Here is a 23,145-nt window from a genome sequence, read left to right as displayed (position 1 = left end):
ATGACAACAACAAGCATATAAAAACAAAACTCTGGAAAAAAGACACCTAGTTTTTACATTACAATGTTGATACACGCTGGGGGGGAAAATAAAAATCAGAAAACACTAAACAAATCCCACTATGCAATCTTAACAGAGAAAATGGCTTATTTTATTAAAAACAGTATAACCATTCATTTAAACTGAATGACTAGAGACACTTGGCCTAATTTTCCAAAGGCGCTGAGCATCCAAAGTTCCCATAGTTTAACGGGACCTGCAGGTACTCAGTGCCTCCAAAAAAACAACAAAAATCAGGCAAATTGTCTTTAAAAACCAAACATTGTAAGATTCAGTTAACAAGTATCACAGTATATTAAACACTATACTGTTAAAGGCTGGTGGGATTTAAAAGTTCCTTTTTACAGCTTTTGTAAGCATACAATGTTACTAAAAATGACTTACTAAGATAGAGAAGCTAAACAGACATAGGAATGTTCCTGAACACAGTTTTAAATTATGCATTGCGATCCAAGCGTACATCAATTTCTCTGCCACTGATTTTTATGCCGTTCATTATCCTACAGGCCTTTTCAGCAGATTCTGGCGAGTCAAATCTGACTGTTCCACAGCCCTTTGATTTTCCATTCTCCATTTTTATTTCTGCAAACATTACATGACCTGAATAAACAAGTTAAACAGCAGTTATTTTACACCTTCAGTGCACTAAAAACTTAAAGAACTAACCAGAAGTGATAAAAAAAACAATTCTAAATATAATCTAGGGGGACATATAATATTAGAACTATCAGACTTACAGTATATTCACTTATTCAGGGAAGGTGATAAGTCAAAACAGCAGCAAAGAATCCACACTAAGTCCCACTGTTTCAAATTGATCCTTCAGACTACCATAAGATGAAGCATGCCTGAATTGGACATCAAATTTGAAACAAAGTGCCCTATAAGGCTATGGAAAAGTTTTGTGTTTCACTGGTGGAGCCACACTGCCAAAAGTATGATTAATTGTCATCCTCTAACTGAATGATAGTTCAATCCAGTCCACCATGTTCACTGCAGTACAATAATCACATTATCAACTAATCACAACAATCTTATAATTTTGAAAAAAAAATGTTGCAGAGCAAAAAACAAATAGCATGCACTACCCACTTCGTTGGTAACTCAACTCATGAGGGAACGTTTCTATGCAGGTGCCACAGAGTAGCGAGCCTTTAAGTGCCAGCAGGAACAAGAAACTCTCCCCTAAAATACAGCGCTTTTTATTTTTAAGTGGCATGTAATAGAAGACTGGCCTTTCACTGCAATAAATTGTTTTCATGTCAGTATCATAAGGAAATATAAAGACCAGGTCTCCACAGGTTCAACCTGTTATTTATATTTGTGCTTATCATTCTTAAAAACAATTCAACATAATCATTACATCTGATAGTTGCTGGAGAGAATAAAAAAAAATCTGAATTCCCTGAAAGTTGCCTAGGCAGTTAAGAATTAAACAGAGATCCTGTTTATCTATATGTTTGTAGAAAACAATGTAACCCGGAGTATAAGTGCAAGTATATTACTAAGAAGTTGATGATAACAGGATATCAATAAATATCTTCACAAAAGCACAGCTGTTCCCAACATACATCACTTGATACTACAATTGTATCTGCACAAGATGTTTTACTTCTTCAAAAACTTCTTTTAAATACTTTAAAAGATCTTAGTAGAAAACTGTTTAATGAGTTTGCACAAGAATCTTTATTTCATGCCTGTCCATATTAAGGGAAAAGGTGGATGGCAAGGAAGAAAACCCATAGGATAACCCCTAAAAAATTCTGAAGCAAAATCAAAGGTGATGGTGGTTTTACAGACTAACTTGTTATGCAGCTATGGAAACTTGATTAAAGTTTAATACTGAATGTGAATTATGGGGAAGGGCTTTGTTTTGGTGTTTTGTTTTGTATTTAAAAGCAGACAGGGTTTATGCAGTCCTTTAACTGCGTGGCATCCCGGCATATAACTAGGATATTCACCAGCAGCTCCCAGAATTTTAACAGCAGCAACATAGCCCTGAAAATGCTAGAAGGGAGAACTTCACTCTGAAAACTTGGTATGCTAGATCTATCTGTAATTCAGCAACAAAAGCTTTGAGTCCTGGAATGTAAGCACACCTTATGTTCCGGTAACCACTAAATGCATTTGAACACCTGGAATATTTTCATAGTTGATCCACAAGTTCTAATTTATGTCCACTCTGCAAATAGCTGTATGAAGACTGTCTTACATAAAAGTAGAATGTTCTAAGTTCTCCTTTCTGTCTCTGCAAAGTGAAGCCATCCATAATTCTTTTATTTAATTCTGAAATATTACATTGTTATATTCACCTATTCCATTCTGTGATTTAAAAAAAATATCACGTTTCAACATACAAGAGTCAGTTTTTATTCACTTCTGTAAAAAGAAAACTTTTCTTAATTAGAGATAAGTAGTTATTGGATATTCACAGAAATCCTGTATCTTACATTAAAAAAAAGGGGGGGGACTTTATTTCTTGACAAAAGGTGAGACAGTACAGGATTGGTAAATTATTACCTCTGATTTGATATGGCACCATTACTGGAAATAATGTATAAACCTGGCCAGGCCCACACCCCTGCATGCATTTATCTCAAAATAAATGCTACATTATATCCCAGAGGATAACTAATACCTACCTCAAAAAACTTCAAAGGGTAATTTTAATGAGATGGGTTAAAGTTTATAGGAGATGAGCACTCTCAGCCAATATAGTCCATACTGTACCATAGTCTCATATGTTATATCACACCTAAAATTATTTATAAAATTGCCCTTATCTAAAGAACACGACACAGAATGCAAACTCAATGGAGCTAAGCAGAGCTAAGATTCACATACATACCACACTGACTGAATTTCTCCTTCAGTTTCTGCCAGGTCAAATCAAAAGGGAGCTACAATTAAAAAAAAAAAGTATTTATTAATAGCAAAATATTACAAAAAGAAAGAGCATGTAGTGAAACATGCACACAAACTAGGCTTATCTTTTCTATGTTTCAAATGCTTACATTTCTCACAAATATCTGGTTGCCTTTTGAGCCTAATCTCTCTCTCATTCCACTTCCCATTGGGCCAGGCACAAATCCTCGATCTATATCCATGTTCCTGTCTGGGCCTCCACCCATAGCTGGTCCCATTCGATCAAAACCAGAACTCATCCGATCCATGCCCATTCCCATTCCTCCAGCCATATTGTTCATACCACCCATTCCACCACCTACAGAGAAAGAAAAAGGAGAATAACAAGTTTGTTGGTTTGTTTTTATTGATAAATATCTTGTTAAAAAAGTCTAAATTCTTTTGTGTCAGGAAAAATAATTCATACATGCACAGTGATTCATCTAGTAACATGGCTAATATTTAAAGTCAGAGCATTAGAAGAAACAAAGTATCAGTTATTGTATAGAAGTAAAAAGCAAATTGGGTAAGGATGTTATTCACATCACCTAACATAAAACGTTTAACACCACAAGTAAAACAGTTAAGATTTAAAGACTGTCTAGTTTAATTAATATGATACCCTGCACCAAAAAGAGATTAAGTAAACGACTGTGAAAATATTAAGATACCTGTAATTGGACCATATACACGACCGTGAATGTAGGAAACAAAACCATTTGGCTTTACTAAATGCGGCCATACCACACTTAATGACAGTCTTTAAGGGAAAGCCTATTTTGCAAAGAACAGCCATTCCTTCAAGTCCTGTGCAGAGCATGGACTTTCCCCGATACATGCAATGGAATATATTAAAGTACATCACATAACGAACCAAGATCAATGGCATTCAGATATCCTATATTCTATTATAATTTTTCTGGATTCATAATTAACAATGTAAAACAAGACTATCAAGATCACCCATGACAGAACTTCTCTAAGCCTGATGCCTCGCAAGATTGTCCCTAGAAAGATTTTACTTTCTCATCTGCTCTAGCTTTAGGAACTGAGACGTTTTCCGTAATACAAACTCAGTGTTTGAGCTTTGCACAAAATTCAACTGAGTGATAATCTGAAATTCAAGACTGATTTGTTTTTATTTCAATTATGATAGATTACTGAAGTACCTAAATTCAGCTTCAAGTTCACATAAGTAACTAACTCTGCCTATTCATCTTTTTTCTGGAACACAAGTTTACTTGAATCACTTCTCCCTCCAAACCAAAAGTTCAAACCATTTCGAAACTATATGCTCAAAGGGAAGACTGTATTAGCAAGTTTTCCTCTGAGTTTTTACCTCAACAAAACAACCTTAAGAACTGTTAGACTGGGAGTCCCATGCAATGGAATTCTACCACTTCCTACACTGATAGAACGCTGCACAGCAAATCCTCGGAAACAATTACATGGACACCACTTCATTACATTGCCTACACATTTACATTCTATTGAAACAAGTTAACCTACTCATTCCAGATCCTACTGGGCCCATTCTAGGCGCTCCCATTCCTCCTGCAAAAACACCAATCATTGCACCACCTAAACAGAAAAAAATAATATAGTGACATACACTGAAACTGCCGGTTAGTGACAACAGCAAGGCACGCAATGATAAAGTGCACTGATCTCAGTGTTACCTGGCGATTCTTTTGCTACAGAACACTTCAACCCGTGCCTTTATTATGCAAACTAGGGAGGAAATACCCTGAAGTAACATTAGCTCCTCCTCCTCTGTTACAAGATATAAGCTACTCTGATTTATTTTTACCTACAGTTTTCCTCTGACAACCTGCCAGCAGCACAAACATCTGAAACTGAAGGAGCCATATCTCATATCAAAGAACTGATAGAATTTGGCAGAAAAAAGGGAGAGAGACAGGGAAGCAATACTAAAGGGTACCTGACAAAACCATAAAAGCTCCAGAATGGTGTCAGAAACTGATTCTAGAGAGCAGGGTTTAATGGAACAAATAAATAAATAAAACCAGAGTTTTCCTTGAAGCACTACGTTTCAGGAAAGTAATCCCAAGGGAGCTTCCAGAATTGCAGGAACTCTAGAACTGCATTCTTGTCAATGCTGACCAGAGCAAGGGGCTCTGTGGATTCTGTAACAAGCATTTCCAATTGTTCCAGAGAACCAACTCAAACAAATCAATTTCAATAAACCTATTATCTATAAAAAGAGCACTCTGAAGACAGAAAAGGTAAAACAAAAGCGATGGACTGACAAAAAACAGCTTCCTACAGTACTGGGCAATATTTCAGGGTATAAGCAGCATAATCATTTGGATTAAAATCAGCAGGATTTTGCAGGTAATTCTGGAGCTGTCAGTTACTACATTTTTCTTGCTTGATTTTCATCCCTAAAAGAAATAGCTTAGTTTTTACTTATGGTAAAACAGATCAACAGCTGGCTCATTTTGGCTAGACAGCCAAGTTTCAGTATCTAAAAAGGGTTACTGATGATACTTTCCAGACAAGCAGTCTTCCATCAACTCTATTTTCTCCGTACAGTTACAAATAGCAATAGATGTTCCCTGCCAGTCTCGAGAGAAATATTTACCTCCCCTCAGACAACATGCAGTCAAAGCCATACCAAGACCTCAAAAAACATGGCCTGGCCAATTCAAGAGCCTATGGTTGTTCAACACCAGCAGGATTACTAACAGTACTTCAGCCAGTAGATCACATGTGATGAAGCTCTTAATACTTATTCATTAGGCCAAAGAAGAAACACCAAAACATTAAAAGGAATTGTAAGGAAAAAAATCCTACTTTCTCAAAACTAGAAACCTCTAAGAGTTTATGAATGTATCCCAGTTATACTCCCTCTCTTTTAAAAGGAAAAGTCTCCCTAGCAGCCTAAGAAGCACTTTAAAACAAACAAAACCAAAATTGAAATAATCATAGTAAGCATGTATTCAGCTGTTTCTGACCTTCAAAACACCCTGTCCTTGTACATTTTTCCCTACTGGATTTGCATCAATGAAAAATGGTAAGTTTGGAGATAGACTGTGACACAACCTTTGATTTTTTGGATACTTTAGAATTTTAGCTATTTAAACCACTGCAAATCAAACATCCTCATTTTCACTAATTGATGCCATAGTCCAATCAAAGACTGTCTTAAGTTGCCCTCATTGAAACTAGCGTGGTATGGAAGCCAAATGCACTCACAGCATTTCCTTTTAATATATTATTAACCTAAATACTGTAGTAAGAGTACACTAGGGAAATCCCTGCCTAAACATGGTATTTAACTATAATAAAACAATACTATTGGCTTCTGCTACTTAAAACTCATCTCGGTTTTCTGCAGTTCCCAAATTTTAAAGGTGCATGGCTCCAGAAGAATATTATCTCAAAACAGAACAGTATTTTAACAGTAAGATTGCTAACAGGTTGCAAGTTGAAGCTTGCTGAGATCTACTGAATGACCAATGTCCACATCAGTTTCTCACGGTGGCTATACTCACATATTTCAAGACCAGCACATGTTACCAGAAGACTCAGAAGTCTGTCGCTTGTATGAACATTTATAACCGAAGCAGCTCTGGATTTTCACTCAAGAAACAGATATTCATCCTATGCTGAAGTACACATACTGAAAACATAACACCTGATTTTTAAGGCATAAATTACAAGACTTTACGACAAACTTAACTGGCATCCTTACTAAATATCTACTACTGCTACACAATTATCAGTGCTTGAAGAGCAGCACATGCCAGTTACCCTTTGTTGTGACTTGCCCAAATTAAACATGCACCAAGAGGGAGAATTTTTTCTTCCGAAGAGGGAAAATTAAATTTTTCCTAGACTAAATAAGCCTTATGCTCTTAACAGCCTTTCACTTTAACAGTAAGGGATTCATGGGGATTCATGAGGATGGGGGGAACAGGAAAAAAGCAGAAAACCTGTCTTCCATAATGTATTCATCCAGGTAAGAATATAGTAACAAAGCCATAGAAAGCTTTGTTGTTAAGCACTTCCAGGCTCTCAACCTCTATCCGGACAGAAGAGTATCTCATTTGAGGGAGGGCACAAGTAGCAAAATGAACTCAGTCATGACAACACCATTTATAAACAGAACAAACCTTGCTCAATTTCAGAAGAGGACAGAAAATCCTATTCTAAGCAGCATGAGAAAAGGCAAGAAGAAAACTGAGGGAACCAAAATTCATCATTTCTATCCAATGCAGTCTGATTTGCAGTAAGAACAACTTTCTAGCATGTCTTTGCAAAAGCAGGCTCCAGGAAGTTACAAAGGCAGTACACAGACATCTTGTTCAGGATTGCCAAAACCATATGTTTTAATATCCAAACGACATTATACCTGGCAAAGCTAACAGTATGAAGGAAAATACTTTCCTCAAAATCACTGTACTTGTATTGTACTTTGCTTGTATTCTACAGATGTTTTTTTTTCATCTTAACCTCCATCTTCAGAGAGGGCCATAACAAACACATATGAACACCCTTAAATAAACAAACATCTTTACAATAACAGCTGGTAGAGAAAGGACAGAGGAAGATGACTACGTGAAACCACACCTCTTCTTGGTTTTTCTCCTAGTGAAACTCTTCCAATATTATGTTGCAATTTGCCACAGGAAATTTAACAGTTACCATACCCATTCTTCCAAAAGAATCTCCAAAACCACGGTTCAATTGCATCTCACTACGACCAAAATCTCTATCCATGTTTCCTCCCATTCCACCACGGAACATTTCTGTAGAGAATAATGCACAAAACAGAAGTATTCTGTCAAATTCGACTAAGCTGATGCTCATAAAATACTTGTTTCACAGCTGCTTGTTTAAACAGAAGTGAGTTTAATCCACAAGTCAGAGGCACTTCTCCTTGCAGTTCCTATGATTTCATGTATGCCACGTATTTCTTTTGAACCCATTTACATTAGCCACCCTTATGTAAAGAGGACTTTTAATAAGGCTCACAGACTAGCAAACCAGAACTAGCAAACTAGTAAGTATTCACCTACCTCCCATTCGGCTGACTCCAAATCCCCCCATATTAGCCATTCCTTCCATTCCACGAAATCCAGGAAGCCCTGTAAAATAAGGAAGAATGTTTTTTTTTCTATCCAATATTAAAAAAGCACACAAGACAAATAATTTGACTGCACGTACCGCCTCCCATTCTATTCATTCCGCCAAAACCAGGACCATCTATTCCCATACCTTTAAACCAAAAAGACCAAACACCATTTAGTAGACAGGTAAGATCCCAATATATTTCAAAAATGCAAAGACAGCGTCTCAAAAACACACAATGCAAGGCTTACTTTGCCAAGAGCATGCCATTCTTCCAAACACAGAAATGAAAGTTATAAACTTAAGCTCTCTAAGTTAAAAATTAAAAATATGACTTTACCTCCTGGACCCATGTTCCCCATTCCACCACCCATATTCAACTGTGTTGCACTGATGGGCTGTCCACCTGGTCCAAGTCCCATACCAATGCCACCAAGACCACCTTAGAAAAAATAAAACTATTATCATAAGACTTTCTGCATCATAAAGAGACCATAGTAAGCAAAAGTACTACTAAACTGACACTAAGACACTATCAACATATATTCCAAGACACTATCAACATGTATTAAGTGCAAAGAGTTAAAAATGAAGAGCGTGTACTCACGAGGTAATTGTGGACCTTTGCTGTCTGCAACACGGAAATCTTCATGAGGGACTGATTTGTCATCCTGATAAAAAACAAGGATGCTATGCTATGATCCCTTCAGTGTTTTGGCAGAGATACATAAGGTAGAAAGAAATATAAGCAACTTACCATTTTTACATGCATGGGTCTATCGAACAGGAATTGTCCATTGAACATAGCTGAAGAAATGCGATTCAAGGACTTAACTACAGAAGACAATTTAACTATTTCAAAAGAATCACTGTAAAAACTTATCTAATGTTTGTGCCACTTTTAGGAGTCTTAACTTTCCTTAACTAACCTTTAGAATGCTATTTCAAAGTTCAGAAAGAGACTATATAAGCTGTTAGGAATATAAAAGTTGTCTTCATGGGTGTCACTTTCCCTGTGTATTTTAAGTCTGTTTAACCTCATCAAAAACAGCTTTTTACACCATAGCAGTAAAGTCAGTCGTTACTAAAAAAAAAAAAAAAAAAAAAGAAAAAACACTATCTGCACAGTACTACACTCTAGTCCCTTATACTAGCTACAAGGCAAAGAAGCACCATTTGCAAAACTATACTGTAAAGAGCCATTAAAAATGACTAAGTCATATTTGACCATTTTTTTCCTTTTTTCCAAAGCCAAGGATACATATTGCTTGAACAGCTTCAATTGCTTGTTCAAAAGTAACTGTTCCCATTCCTCGACTCTTGCCATCTTTATCTTCCTTGATGTCTGCACGCTTTACAGTTCCAGCAATGCTGAATACTTCCTTTAGTTTCTTCCAGCCAACTTTAAAGTCAAGCTTACACAGAGAAATACGTGATTTCATTGCACATTTCTGTTCTGCCATTGATTTTCAAAGATTGTCTACACTGCAGTAAAATTTTGATTCACAAAAAGCTTTATGCATGTAAGACAGAAATGTGTAACGTATACAGGCTGCAACCAATGTTACTAAAAGCAACAAGTTATAGAACTTATATCTATTGTAATTTTATAATTAACATACTAAAACTGAGAAATGGATGGGTTCTTTTAAACCAGCTGTACTACCTTGCCTGTCTCTCAAATCTGTGCAAATAAAGAACTGATAAAGTACACACAAACATAAGAGTTTAAGTTAGTATAAAGTAACTAGCAAGAAAAAAAGTACATTGAATTAAAAATAGAAGAAATACAGTTGTAAATATAATGAAAAATGTAAAAAATGTAAATGTAAAAACTTTTTTTTTTCAAATTTGATTGTACAATAATTAAAACTGCAAGACAGCTTTAAGAGTATAAAACATTTTTCACATCCAAAATCTGGATACGTGTCTTGCGTTTTTAGTTGAATATCCTAGTTGTGAATTAACATTTAACATTTCCTCTTAATATTAAAACTGGATTATGCAAGTATTTCACAAAGATCAAATATTACAGCTTTAAAATACATTTTAAAACTTACATTAGCAACAAAAATAGTGGACCCAAGCCTGCCTGCCTGCAAGTTACTGATAACCTCAGGAGGAATGTTTGGATTGTTGATAATAGAAGGTGGTAAATTCATTAATCCAGGTGCCATATCAGGTCCTTGTCCTCCTGGAAACTGTCCTCCTACACGCTGCAATGCCCTGCGGGCATGTTCACCTTCAGGATCCTGCAACATGTGCAAAAATAAAGCCAACTTAATTGTCAATATCAGGACTGGTAATAAATAAGTACTATTTGAAATTCTACATAAACTCGTCAAAATTATCAACTAATATACTTGTCCATGTGAGAGGGATCAAGAACCGAATTAGCATGGAGACCTAATTCCCTCACCTCTAGAGGTGGGTCCTTTCAGATGAGGGTTGAGGCATATTGGCAAAGCACTTGTTGAAGAAGCGTGCACTGCCACTTCACATGCTGTACCTAGCCTATGGACAAGTAGAAAAGATTTCAATCTAAAGGACTGTCAGTCTAGTACCTTCTTCCAAGAACTGATTTAATTTAAATAGTTTTTTTTTTTATATGTTAATAACCATTATTAAAGCTATAACAGGACATAAAGAACTGTATCAGACACTATTATATGCTACAACACTACAATAGAAACGTTGACATTAATTCCACTTTCCAAATCAGTACAAGTTCTCTGCTTCCAACCCCATCCTTGCACATATGTAGTAGTCTGATACTCAGCTTGCTCTGCTCAAACTCCTATTTTGAGGCAGGCAAGGAACATGAATTTTAACAGCAGCAGATGACACAGATAAGAATGTGAAGTTAAAGATAAGGTTGTGTAAAAGCAAAATACTATTATTTTGGCTTTTGGACACTTTTTTGTCAGTTCACTTGGCGTAATATCAAGACCTTCTGGAAGCCAGTAGGCACTTCAGCCCATTAATAAAATGTTTAAAAAAAAAAATTACACAGCTAGACACTTAAAACATGGTACCCATCATTTCAGTAGTTAGATTATCTTCATAATTTATTTTAAAAACAGCAATAATCATACCTCTTTAATATTCAGGGGTCTTCCATTAAGATCGTATTTGTTCATAGTTTCTAATGCTTTCTTAACAAATTCTTCATCTTTGAATTCGACCACACTTAGAGGGAACAAAAACATTTGGAGTGTTAAAATAAAGTTTCAAATATTAAACTTAACAGAACGTTTGGATAGTAGTGTGTTTCTACACACATAGAAAAAGAAACTTACCCACAACCCTACATCCACGATGATTTGTAATCATATGTAAAGAAAAAAAAAAGTCAGTCAACACATATGCTAGAGTATTTAAGAGTCCAGTTAAAGATCCAAGTTCACTGTTAAATAACTATTCATCAAGTTATTTTCAGCTTCAAAATTCATAATACATGCTTTTTACCAAGCTGAATTTCACCTAATTTCTCAACATACATACAATTCAAAATGCATTATATTATATTTTGTTCTCTTTGAGCCAAACCAGAATTGGACTACAGAAAAATGCCACACAGATCCGTGTAAGGACAGCTGGGGGGAAGGTAGGGAAGGGGCAGAAGGAAAAAAAAAACAACTGAAAACATAACCAAAAACCAATCAAGACACTCAACATGTCATTAAAAGCTGCCCGCCAACTACAGAATTCAAATCCACATACATCAATATACCAGTACAATGAACAAGGAGTCTGCATACCTCTTCAGTATTACTAGCATATTTGAGAGATTACTGTGTAAGAAAATAACCTTTTTGACTGCACCAGAATCCTAATAAAACAAAGAGTTTAGGATTGATCTAAGTGAATGAAAGCTGAAAGCATGTTTTAGTTTTAGCAAGCGTTGAAGAAAATCATTTACAACTACTGTTACAACTTCAGGTAAGACTCAAGCCTGCATTTCTCAAGTTCTCACTGCAGATTTGGAGCTACTATTGGCCAAACCTTTGACTATTTTTAAAGTGACAAAGGAGCTTTAACAATCTTCACTCTTAATGCCTCATTGCTGGCACTGTTTTGGCTACCAACCATCTCCATCTATTTAGTTTTAAAAAAGCAAATACGTTAATCCACTGTAAAGCTGTCAAATCAGGCACTTCAAACAGTATATTCTTAGCTAACGTTTTATACATCATGTCCCCAAGAAGAGAATACTACACTAACAAAATTTAAATAAAATCAATGATTTATTGAACGTCCTTTATATAAAACAGATTTGTACCAAAACAAAGATGTTGCCTAAAAGAAGAATTAAGTGAATGCCATTTGTTGAAATTCACTAAGTATTTTGTCCTTTACAGACAAGTAGCTTGAGCTGTGTGAAAGTGTCAGACTATTTCTAATACAGAAACCTCAAAGCTATCTTAATGAAAATCAGTGTGGAAATGAAACTTACTTTCCAATAACTGGTACAGGTATTATACAAAAATAAAGCTGCTGAGGAACTTTTAAACCTCTAGCAGATTGTTGCCCACGGCACTTACCCTTGATTTTCCTTCAGCATCCTTAAACAGCTCCACGTATGTAACCTCACCAACTACATAAGACATACAAAGGGAAAATACCAAGAGACAATGCATTTAAACACCAGTATCTTTCTTTTCTGTGCCCCTGTGCACAACTCTACAGAGAAGCACCTATTATTCACCAACAATCAAAACCAGACCAACATACCTCCTGTCAATGGCTATATAATTTAGCTAATTTTCAGAAATATGCAACAGCCACATTCTCAAAATCTAAAAACAAACAACTATATTTAACCTAATTCATACTACAGATCATATTTTGGCCAGTATGATATAGTTGGTGAACAAATTCAGATATACACAGTCCCTTAACCTAACAAATGAAACGTCAACATTCACTGAAAAGTGTTACATTTATCATCCTACTCACAACACCTGTTTTAAGGTGACCTTCTACCTGAATGTCTTCAATAATAAGTTTGCCTTCAATAATAACCAAATTTACACATCAAATATTTCACAGCAAGCCACTCACTTTCTAAAGTTGGAAGTTTCAGTAAATAAACCAATCAAATAATCATGTCACCTTACAACAGATACACCAGCAGTTACAGAACTGGGGGACTGGCATTTTTCACAGCCTAAAAGCCAAGTGTGCTTTGCATTACTTTTGAAGAATCTATTTTTTCAAGAAAAAAACACAGAACTAGCTTTTTACAGAAGTCATACATTAGCATTCTTTTTCCCCAAAACTTAAAATAAGAAGTTTGGGGTATTAAAGATTTCTCTATCAGAACTGCAACAATAGTAACAAGCTTTTAATATAAGTCTCCAGACAAACAGTCATGGCAGTAATGACAATGCAGACAAAGTTAATTCCACAGCCAGATTCCACCAAAGAAATACAAAACAACTTTTGAAAGACGACCTTTCATATTCATATGTTAACACATTAAATGTGTTGCTTAAATACCATAGCCCTTTAAAAAAAAATCTACAAAAACTACAACTAGACAAAACACAATCTCTTGAAAAAGTCATGAGATCATGCATATACTCTCTACTGTCACACTACAATGGCAGAAGATTATGAACACTTTGTTTACCAATCCTACTCTGCAATGCAATTGTCTCAGATGAAAGAGGGGGAAGGAAGATAGATGTAGCAAGTAAAGGCCAAAAAATTATTTAAAAAAATAATAAAAAAGTCAAATCAAATCTGTGTGGCTCAAAGGACATATACATTTTACCCCTTTTTATAGGAAGTGCATTATAAGGAATAAATTACCTTTCTCTCTCATAAGATCTTTAATAGCCTGCCATTTCATGTCATATGGGATGTTGCTAATGAAAACTCGATTACGATTAACAGCCTTCTTCTCTCCACTGCCCGCATTCTTCTCCTTTGCGTAGGGGTGGAATCTATTTTTGTTTCCAAGCGAAGGGATTGCCTTTGGTTTTGCAGGAAACTTCTCTTTCACTGGTGCTTTCTCTTCTTTTGCTGTCTCATCATTCTCCCTACATTCCAAATAAATAAATGGGTCTTACTTTGGATTATAAGGTTACTATATCAGCTACATATGTAGGTCTATACCTCCTATACTAACAGACCTCCGAAGATGTCAAATCCTGCATTTCAAATTAGGAAAAATAAATTAATTTTACCGGTTTAATTTCAAAATACATTGCTTTACCTAGAACAAAAATAAACGTTACAAGAGATTTACTCGCTATAAGTACAGACATCACATCTTGCTACTTCAGGTATATTCCATTTCCATTATGTCTGTCAAAATTCAGGAACATGGCACTATGAAACTACTACTACTCTCAGAACACGACTCAGCTGAAAAATAACCTACAGCATCTATACCTTAGTACTTCAATAATTTTCAAATCAAACTTGGTAAAGTTGCATGCTATTCACCACAGAAGTCAGAGTTGAAATGGTCTGATTTTTGGAACAGCTTGGTATACTTCATTCAATGTATTAATAAATACATAAAATCAACTCTTAATAGGCAAATGACCTTTTATTCAGTACAAATCATTTTTATTCAAAAATTGTGCCAGACTGCTTTTAGACAGAAATTAAAATTAAATATAGAACAAACGCTCTTTTCATTTTCACTGCTTAACACCAATATACTTCAAAAACATGATAAATGCATAAGAAATAGGTCTATTACGACATGCTCTGCATCTAAGACCAATTAATTCACCAGGAATTATCCATTAAAAACAACAACAAAGACTTCTGGTCCTTAGTCTTTCAAAAATCTAGCAACAACAGCTGCTTTCCTTTAAAAAAGGTTTTATTTTTAGATGAAGAACGCAGCACAACTCACTTCCTCTCCTTTAATGCAGCATATTTCTCAGCTTCAGTAAAAACTATATACTTTGAACAGAATTAGAAAAAAAATCCAAACCAAAAGTCAAACCTCTACAGCACTCGTCAAAGTGTTAATATTGCAAGGAGACTTAGAATGCCAATAGAGGATCGAAGTGCCTGAATTGTTACTTAAAAAGTAGAACCACTGAACTGAAAGACTCCAGTAACAAAGCCACACAAATATGATCAACTAAACAGCTGCTATATAGATACAGAGCAACATCTAGTTCACATCTCACAGCAGTTAACAAGAACCTTAGAAGCATGCGTAAAAGTATTTTTAGTATTAAAGAGCCAACACTGGTCACTCCAGTTAGAACAACGATATGGAAGCATCTCACAGAATACTGTCAAAGAGATTGACTGTGTATCCTCTCTCTTAAGTAACATCACTGTCCTTTCAATTTGTCCCACTTTTCAGGTTTAGTTTTTAATCTCATTTTGACACTGCAGGTGGTTTCTGGTGTAAAATTTGCCAAAACAAGCACTTCAGTTTTACAATAGTAACATGGCAAGACTGAAAATTTCAATTTATTGAAATTACTATTTTCAGCTCTCTTTGCTGAGTTTTTAACAGAACAGTAAGTGACAGCCTTGAATTCAGAGCGTGTGCAAATAGCCTTTCATGAAGCTAAACTTATTATCTATTCAAGCTTGGGCACTCTTCAGGGAGGCATAGCTTCAAACACATTTTTCTCTCATGACTTTTTCCCAAAATTTGAAGTACTCATATGATATGAATTTCACAGTCCTTGTGTTTACAAGTGGATTAAAAGAGAATTAGCAACTGAGAAATACATGGACATTACTCAGGTTAAATATTCCTACAATTTAAAGCATTCAGTCAACAACACGTTATCTAGTTCAAGCATTCTCCAGTTTTCTCTGTATCATTACTCCCCCACACCATCCTGTCTGTTGTGGCAATATAATTCTTGTGTGGCTGCGTAATGATGTGAAATAGGTGGAACAAGGCAGGGAACTGGCAGAAGCCAGGGGGAGGAACAGTGAGGAGGGCAAGAGTAGTGTTTCAGTTTTCCAGTCAGATGGTTTTTTTCCAATCCAGTTCCATTTGTGGACACAAAACTTCTTCTAGTGATACCCTTATCAAAATCTGAGTTCTTCTTTAGGTTTTAGGATTAGACCAACAGATTCTCTCTAGCCTTTTAAACTCTTTCCTGCTTAAAGGATTATGAAACAGCCCCTACATGCTCAGTGTAGCACACAGGAAGAGCCAGGCCTCCAAACACAGAACCCACAGGTTCTACAACATCTGGCTGTACAAACCAGTAGAGAGCAGAAAGAACACAAGTCTTACATAAACTCTTAAATCCTAGAAACAAGAAGACAATTCACTTAATCTGGGAACTAAAGTCAGCCTCCTGAAAACAGAGAATTTGTTAAAAAAAATAAAAATTGATCCTTCTCGCAAAACTCATCTGCCAAACTCAATGGGTCAGTGAACAATCTGGAGGCAAAGATTCTTTCGCGGACATAGCCCTCTCAGGAAAAGTACCTTCAATCAAAAAATACATTCAATGAAACGTGACTTTAGCCATGCACAGAACACAGAAAAGACAGCCTCAGAAACTATAAATTCTCATTTTCTCAAGGGAAAAACAACAGTAGTTTCTACTTTCCCTTTGTATGAATTAATCACTTTATACCTTTAATTAAAATTTACTTGTGAAATCACTAGCAGATTTCTAGGGTTGAAAAGAGATGTCTACATTAATTACTTAGAATAAAGTATCCCCCCACTGAATAAAGAGATTAAGTACCTTTTGAAAAATCACAGCTTCAAAATTCCAAAAACTTTTGGAAAAAGACAACTTTTATTCCTCTGCTCATGTGCATCTGTACATCTATCTGGATAACAAGCTCAGGAAAGACTAAAATGCAGAGTCCACAACTGAACGCGTGATACTAAAGCACATATATCAGTTCAGGTTTGTTGCACTCATCAGCTCCTCTGATCAATACAATAAATTTAGGGAGGTATACAAGCTGAAACCAGGATTCCTTTCAAATGTAATTTGAGTGCTAACACAGCTGGTTACAGAAATACTTTTTAAGTAGCTCCTCCACAATGACAGATTATTCCTTTTTACACTTATTTCAGAAAAGACCAGAAACTGTATGCAGAGTAAGATTTGAAACTCTGTTACCAAGAACTCTGCCTTATTTTCAAACTTGAAGCTAACAACTTCTATCTTGCAGAATAACAGGATTTTTCATTTGCTGGCAATTACTTCTGGAGGGAAAAGAACAAAGTTGCTGACAGGAGCGATACAGAAAAACTACTTCGTTATTTTATGAGCAGCAACTCCAGAAGACAATAAATTACTGCATGTCTCAAAAGATGCAAAAAGGTCACAGTCTTTCAGCCAAAATTCAGTAATTTGCGTAGTCTGGATGCTGAGGGCCAGGTTCAGAGGAAAGAAAATAGATACAAAATACTGTGTTACAGCAATGTGAAGCTTATAACTTGCAAACTACACAAATTTACCTGGGAGTCAAATAAAGGCATGAAGTTACTCCTTTATTCTCCATTTTGATATTATGCCTGATCCCATATCTATTTTTAAGCACAACAGTATCAAACCTGGGCTGCATGTAACACATTACAAGTTCACAGACCTCTCAACAGCCTTGATGTATTCCAGTAGAAGGCCTCCTAAAAAATGTATTTTCCCTCTAAGATGTGGATGAGATTAAGAAGTGCTGAAATTTCATTGATGCCAGGGTAAAATGTAGCTCCTCTAAAGAGGGATGAACCTTGAAGCCTAACATCAAGAAGAGAACCCATAAAAAGCCATTTGGTTTATTTTTCTGGAGACCTACCGCTTCTGGCTGCCTTACACTACGGTCCTTTCAGACCTACTATATAAGGCATAGCTTACATACTGCATATATGATAATTTTAGTGGAATGGTTTATGGGCTCTTTTTCTTGTTTTGTGAAGTAAACCACTGTAAGGCTCTCTTACCATTCTCACATACACAAAGACGAGCTCAAAGGCTAACAAAACATACTACGGTAAGACATGGAAACGTGAACAAGACCAGAACCGACCCACAACTCTTGTAGACGCGGATCCCCCGACCCCCTGCCAGACTAGAGCCTGTTACAACAACCCGGCAGCCCAAACCACCCGAGCCGAGCGCAGTCTCCTGCCCCTCACCCAACAGCAACGCTGCTCGGCGGCCTCTCACCGGGGCGCAGCCGCCCGGCCCTCCGGTACTGCGAGGCCCCCGCGAGCCTTGCGCCTTCCCCCCGACCCCCCTCAGGTAACGGGGCACCGGAGCGGCCCGGGCCCGCGGCGGGGGAGGAGCCGGGCCGGGGCGTGGGGACGAGAGGGCCGGCCGCCTGCCTCCATCCCTCCCTGCCTCCCCGCGTCCCTCCCGCCGCGGCCCGGGCGGGCCCGCCGCCCCCCGCCACACACATTTTAACGCCATTTGCGCTGCCCCCGCCGCTCTTGGTTGCCGTCGCCGCTGCCTCCTCAGCCCGCGGCGGCTGCTGCGGCTGTTGTGGTGGTGGTGGTGGTGGTAGCGACTGCTGTTGTTGTTGTTGCTGTTGCTGCTGCTGCTGAGGCGGCGGCGGCGGCTGGCTGGCGGCGGCCTCCTCGGCCCCCCGCACCGGCGAGGCAGCCGCGGCCTCCGCCCTGTCGCTTTCCGCCATTTCGCAGCCGGGCCGCGGCCCCGCTGCGGCTCCTTCGAGCAGGGCCCGGAGCGCCTCGGCCTCGCCTCGCCAGCCCGGCCGAGTCTCGCGAGAACGGGGCTGGCGGCGGGAGGAGGAGACGCGCCGGGAGGCTTGCGGGTTGCCATGGCGACAGCGGGGTGCTGCCGGGCCCGCCGGGTCGTCCCCCACAGCCCTAGCACGGCTTCCCTCACCCTCTGCTGCCCCAGTTCCTTACTGCACCCCGTCCTTGTCCTGAGCGTTCTCACCCTATAGGATATATAAACCCCCCTAGGATACGTAATTCCCCACCGACGCCCACAGCCATGTGCAAATCCTCCTAATTTGTGGCCAACTGCCTCTTGCACCACTGGCCCGCACATTTCATGTTCTCTGACCCCAAAGACAAGTGCTTAGAGTGCGCCTTGTCGCTCCCATAGGAACCTCCCGTGGGCCCACCAGCCCTGCATGGGAGGCACAACACCATTTCTCTAAGCTTACAGGTATCTGCAAAGCCATATGGCACTAACAATAAATATGCTGTTGCACAGTTCCAGTTCTTCACCTTTACATTTCTAATAATGCAGTCCACCCCAGCAAATGGCTGCTTGACCCTTAATTTAACTGAAGTACATCACTCCTGTTGTTCAGGAACTATCCATGTTCCAAAGCCAGTCACTGCGGTCACAGCTTTCCCTCTACTTCAGAAAATAGACTGTAACTTATTATTCAAATTTTATGCTAGAAATACTCAATGAATTGAGGTGATGATCTCTTAAAACGTGCCTTGAATTTTTCCTGTTTATAGCTTTCTTGTTCCTTCATATATCAGTGCAAAGTACTCCTTCTCCTTTAAGGTATTGTATATTGTTTTTTGTTTTGTTTTGTTTTCAAACATTTCAGTACCTCCACATCTATGGCAAAATGAAGGTTCCTGAATTCTGTGTACCCCTTAACCTGTGGTGAGAAAACTCACAGACCAAACCCTTGCACTAATCTGCTCAGGGGTGCTGTGGCACCTTTTCAGTATTGGTAGAAAAGCTATCATCTTGTACCTAAAATCTCCTCCAACCATAGGTTTCTGATTGCCTGGTTGTTTATAAACAAATGAAGATACCAAGTAGATTAAGGTGCAAACTCAGTTATAGTCAGGGCAATGGAAGCTTCTAGAGGGACATTTATTTTATTTTTAAATATAGATAAGAAAGAAATATGAATAATTGTAATTCGTCTATAAAAATACAAAATTATATAGGTCCATGCCACACACATACAGCTAAACATGCCGGCTTCTCTATCACTCATCCTGGAAGCTGTTCATTTATTTACCATGTAGAATCTGTAACATTTTCCTTTCAGTTTGCCTTGGCTTCTTCAGCCCCAATTTTGCTCTAATATTTGGGGAGGGAGGGGGATATCTTTTCAATTTAATTCTGCTAACTATAAGTATCAAAGTATTTCTAAGTGAGTAACCAAATGGATGGTATATCAATGTCTATTATACAAGGAAAACTTTTCTGTCCTCTACAGCCAATTTAGATCAGTGATTTCTGGTTTTTGACCCACAGAAATCCATGCACTTCTTTCAAGAATTCCCATAAATTAAAGCTAAGAAAAGCCGACCAGTGCAGGTTCCACATCTCTATTGGAGGAAAGTGTTTCTGGAAAAAGATGGTTAAGAATCACTGATCTGGAGAAACATGGGTTTTGGAAATATATTTTCTTAGATTCCAGGACTCTCTTTTGTCTCTCTGTCCTTATGACTGTCACACCAGGTGTTAACACCTGAGATTTTGTAGAAAGCTCTAAGATACTCTGACCACCCCTAGTAACTTAATAGCCTACATCCCAGATGAAGGTTAACAAGCACGTCTAGAGGTCAGATGAGAGGTGTGATGATTTGTTCATACATTAACTTTAATTAGATAAATAACTTGGTTGTTTGCAATAATTATCATCACTGAAATAGTTAATGTTTACTTTAAATTGCTGTCATTACATTTTACAGCTCTCACTTCTCGAGGATGAAAGGAAGTAATTCACATGTCCAGGTTACTATGCCCTGTTACCAAGACCTCTGCTCAATTGTGCTTTGCACAGAGCATCTTAATTGTTGGGATCCCATACCTACTAGCACGACATTATGGCACCATATAGCTGAAACTGAATTCCTAAGTCCATGGATGCTGGTAACAGGAAGAACCATTGATGTTTCTTGTACACTTTTGCCTACTTGCACTGAATAATCTACTATGTATTTCAACTGCTAACTTCTCAAATTTGTATGCCTATTTGGCCCAGAATACATGTGGTTTAGTGTCAGTAAAACTAGTTGTCACCCGATGTATTTTTTATGTACAGATATACATCTATAAATGTAGAAGTGTTCCGTATAGACACCTCTAGTGTTGCATAGAAGCATACCTTACCTTAAGGCCTGGAAGAGCGGTACTAGGTTTGTTCTCTCTGCCTTACACCACTATTCCTATCTACAGCATTCCGTTTATCTCAGTTGCCTCTTTCAAGATTTTATAGGCCTTTTGCATCCTTTTGTAGAAGTCTCACATAATCACTCAGTATTTCTGTCTTCAAAGAACAATAATAAAAATGGGAGAACAATGTCACTAGGCACTGTTTGGGAGCTGACTGGGTGAACTGGGATTACAAAGTGACATTTCATTGGTCTACAAAACTGCGTTGAAAAAGTCTAAGTTTTTCCCTAGGAAGATTTTGATGTATAAAATGATTTAAATAAAAATAAAAATAATAAAATCTACTTGTCACAGTAAGTGAAAACAAACAAACAAACAAACCAGTATCTTTCAATGTTTGTATTTGTGCTAAGAAAGCCTGCTACAAACAGTCACTCCTGAGAGTATTTAAAACTATCTTTTGATAAACACGCTTCCAACATCTCTACCACCTCTGTTCCCATCCCTACATGAGAGAGACATGGTCTCTGAGGAGTGTTTCTGTTATAAGGGGATCCCTCATCTGGTACTAAACTGCTCAACATGTTCTCCCCCATGCTGTCCTAGCAAATTCTTTTCAGTCCCCTAGTGTAAATAGTATTTCTCAGTTAGGGTGTATGGCCTTATGTTTATATATCCTTGGCAAGCGGAGACCCGAGAGCACTAATTTACACCAGGAGTCAGGGATAATGGAATACTATTAGTGTTCTTACATATAATATGTAAATATAAACTACTATAAAAAAAGAAAACAAACTACTATTAGAAGTCTCTTGCAGAAGTAGTAGCTGTGGGATTACAATAATTAAACTGTGCATTCTAAGTATAAGCACTGTTTTTAATACAGTGAATTTCCAGTAAATTCAAGTCTCAAGTCCTAGCTGACAAGTCATTGCTCTGAACTTGCCAATGACCAAATATATATTCAGCATCATTTTAGAAGGGATCATTTTAAACCAAAGATAAACTTCAGTTTAACTTAGTGTTGTTTTTATTTTTGTTTCCACTTAAGTCATGGTCAAAAACAGTCCAGCAACGCTTTCATATGTGTTTGGCATATGTGAAAAAAGTTCTAACTTCCTCAAAGTCAGTTTTGTATGTGATGTGAGAGAACTGGACTTCTGAGCTTCACATATTTAAATCCATTGACTGTTTTGCATGGATGATCATTTTCAGACAGACGTTGTCCCTACCTGTTTAATGCCTGCATGCTGAATGTGTTGCACATATTTTTTCTTGGTTTGTTTGCTAAGGCACCTGAATGGGCTTCACATTTTCTAAACATCGTCCCTTCTCTAGAAAGCCCTGAGTGCAGCTGGAGAAGGCATGCTCTAACAACAGATTTGCTTTGTAAACCACTTGACTTCTGCAGCTCATTTAAAGATTCCTTTCTGCACAGGCACAAATATTTCCAAACCAGTCTGCCTTGCCTAAGGCTGCACCCAACCTACACTGCTTTACTTTGTGCTGAAAAAAATAAAAGTAAATATATACATACATATATATATATATAAACTCTGCTCTGCAAGTGAAACCTTATTTTGCATAGTTGTAATGGACCTGAAGTAGAGCAAGTTGTTTTTTAACTCTGGAAAAAAAAACATGCTTCAAAAGGGCAAACTGTCAAACGCAACAGCCTGTCTCATGGCAGGCACCTTCCAGACTGCAGCAGAGCACAGCCTTTTCATGGCTAGAGCCCACCTACTGCATAGACCTTCCCACCTGCAGCTGTGGTTCTGATTGCTCCTTCCTCTCGCTCCCATGGCCTTTCAACTTTTTTTCCAGTTTGCCTTCTCTGACTTTCTTCCTCTTGTCCCTTCCCCCAAATAAGTCTTCAACAGCACTTTACTACCTCAGACCCCCCAAGATAAAAGGCTGCACAGATGCCTGCCACAGGAATTTAACTGTGTGTTGAGGCTTCAGTTCATTGTGCTGTATATTTATAATCAGAAAAACTGTGCAGCATCCTATGCCCAGAACGTGGGATCAGTCACAGAGACCTGCTCTACTTGAT

The 23,145-nt window shown here is 37.8% G+C and overlaps 1 protein-coding gene across 3 annotated transcripts; it reads right to left on the bottom strand.

Moving 5' to 3' along the window:
* Positions 1-129: 129 nt before the first annotated feature.
* On the bottom strand, positions 130-18,763 carry MYEF2 (myelin expression factor 2). Of its 3 annotated transcripts, XM_035336045.1 has the most exons (17): positions 18,428-18,663; positions 13,879-14,108; positions 12,606-12,658; positions 11,361-11,368; positions 11,157-11,250; positions 10,122-10,313; positions 9,323-9,476; positions 8,819-8,868; positions 8,669-8,732; positions 8,402-8,503; positions 8,158-8,208; positions 8,010-8,078; positions 7,641-7,739; positions 4,474-4,545; positions 3,075-3,283; positions 2,909-2,960; positions 130-660 (listed from the first exon to the last, which is right to left on the bottom strand). In XM_035336045.1, exons 1-17 carry the CDS (start codon positions 18,661-18,663, stop codon positions 497-499), a joined length of 1,899 nt encoding a protein of 632 aa, XP_035191936.1. In that variant the 3' UTR covers positions 130-496. The 3 variants fall into 3 exon arrangements, with proteins under 3 accessions (XP_035191936.1, XP_035191938.1, XP_035191937.1); XM_035336046.1 differs by lacking the exon at positions 4,474-4,545 and having other exon boundaries at positions 497-660; positions 18,428-18,763; XM_035336047.1 differs by lacking the exons at positions 4,474-4,545; positions 7,641-7,739 and having other exon boundaries at positions 18,428-18,763.
* Between the last annotated feature and the right edge of the window lie 4,382 nt (positions 18,764-23,145).

Source organism: Oxyura jamaicensis, chromosome 10, assembly GCF_011077185.1.
Source record: "Oxyura jamaicensis isolate SHBP4307 breed ruddy duck chromosome 10, BPBGC_Ojam_1.0, whole genome shotgun sequence".
NCBI lineage: Eukaryota > Metazoa > Chordata > Aves > Anseriformes > Anatidae > Oxyura > Oxyura jamaicensis.
This window is presented reverse-complemented; position numbering and strand designations above follow the sequence as displayed.

Excerpts from the sequence above, each read along its gene's own strand:
- MYEF2 (XM_035336045.1), bottom strand. The coding sequence starts at position 18,663 with ATGGCGGAAAGCGACAGGGCGGAGGCCGCGGCTGCCTCGCCGGTGCGG. Across the intron at positions 8,209-8,401 it reads GGGGAACATGGGTCCAGGAG|GTATGGGAATAGATGGTCCT; the intron begins GTAAAGTCATAT and ends TTTGGTTTAAAG. Across the intron at positions 4,546-7,640 it reads AGATTCTTTTGGAAGAATGG|GTGGTGCAATGATTGGTGTT; the intron begins GTATGGTAACTG and ends TTTTCTGTTTAG.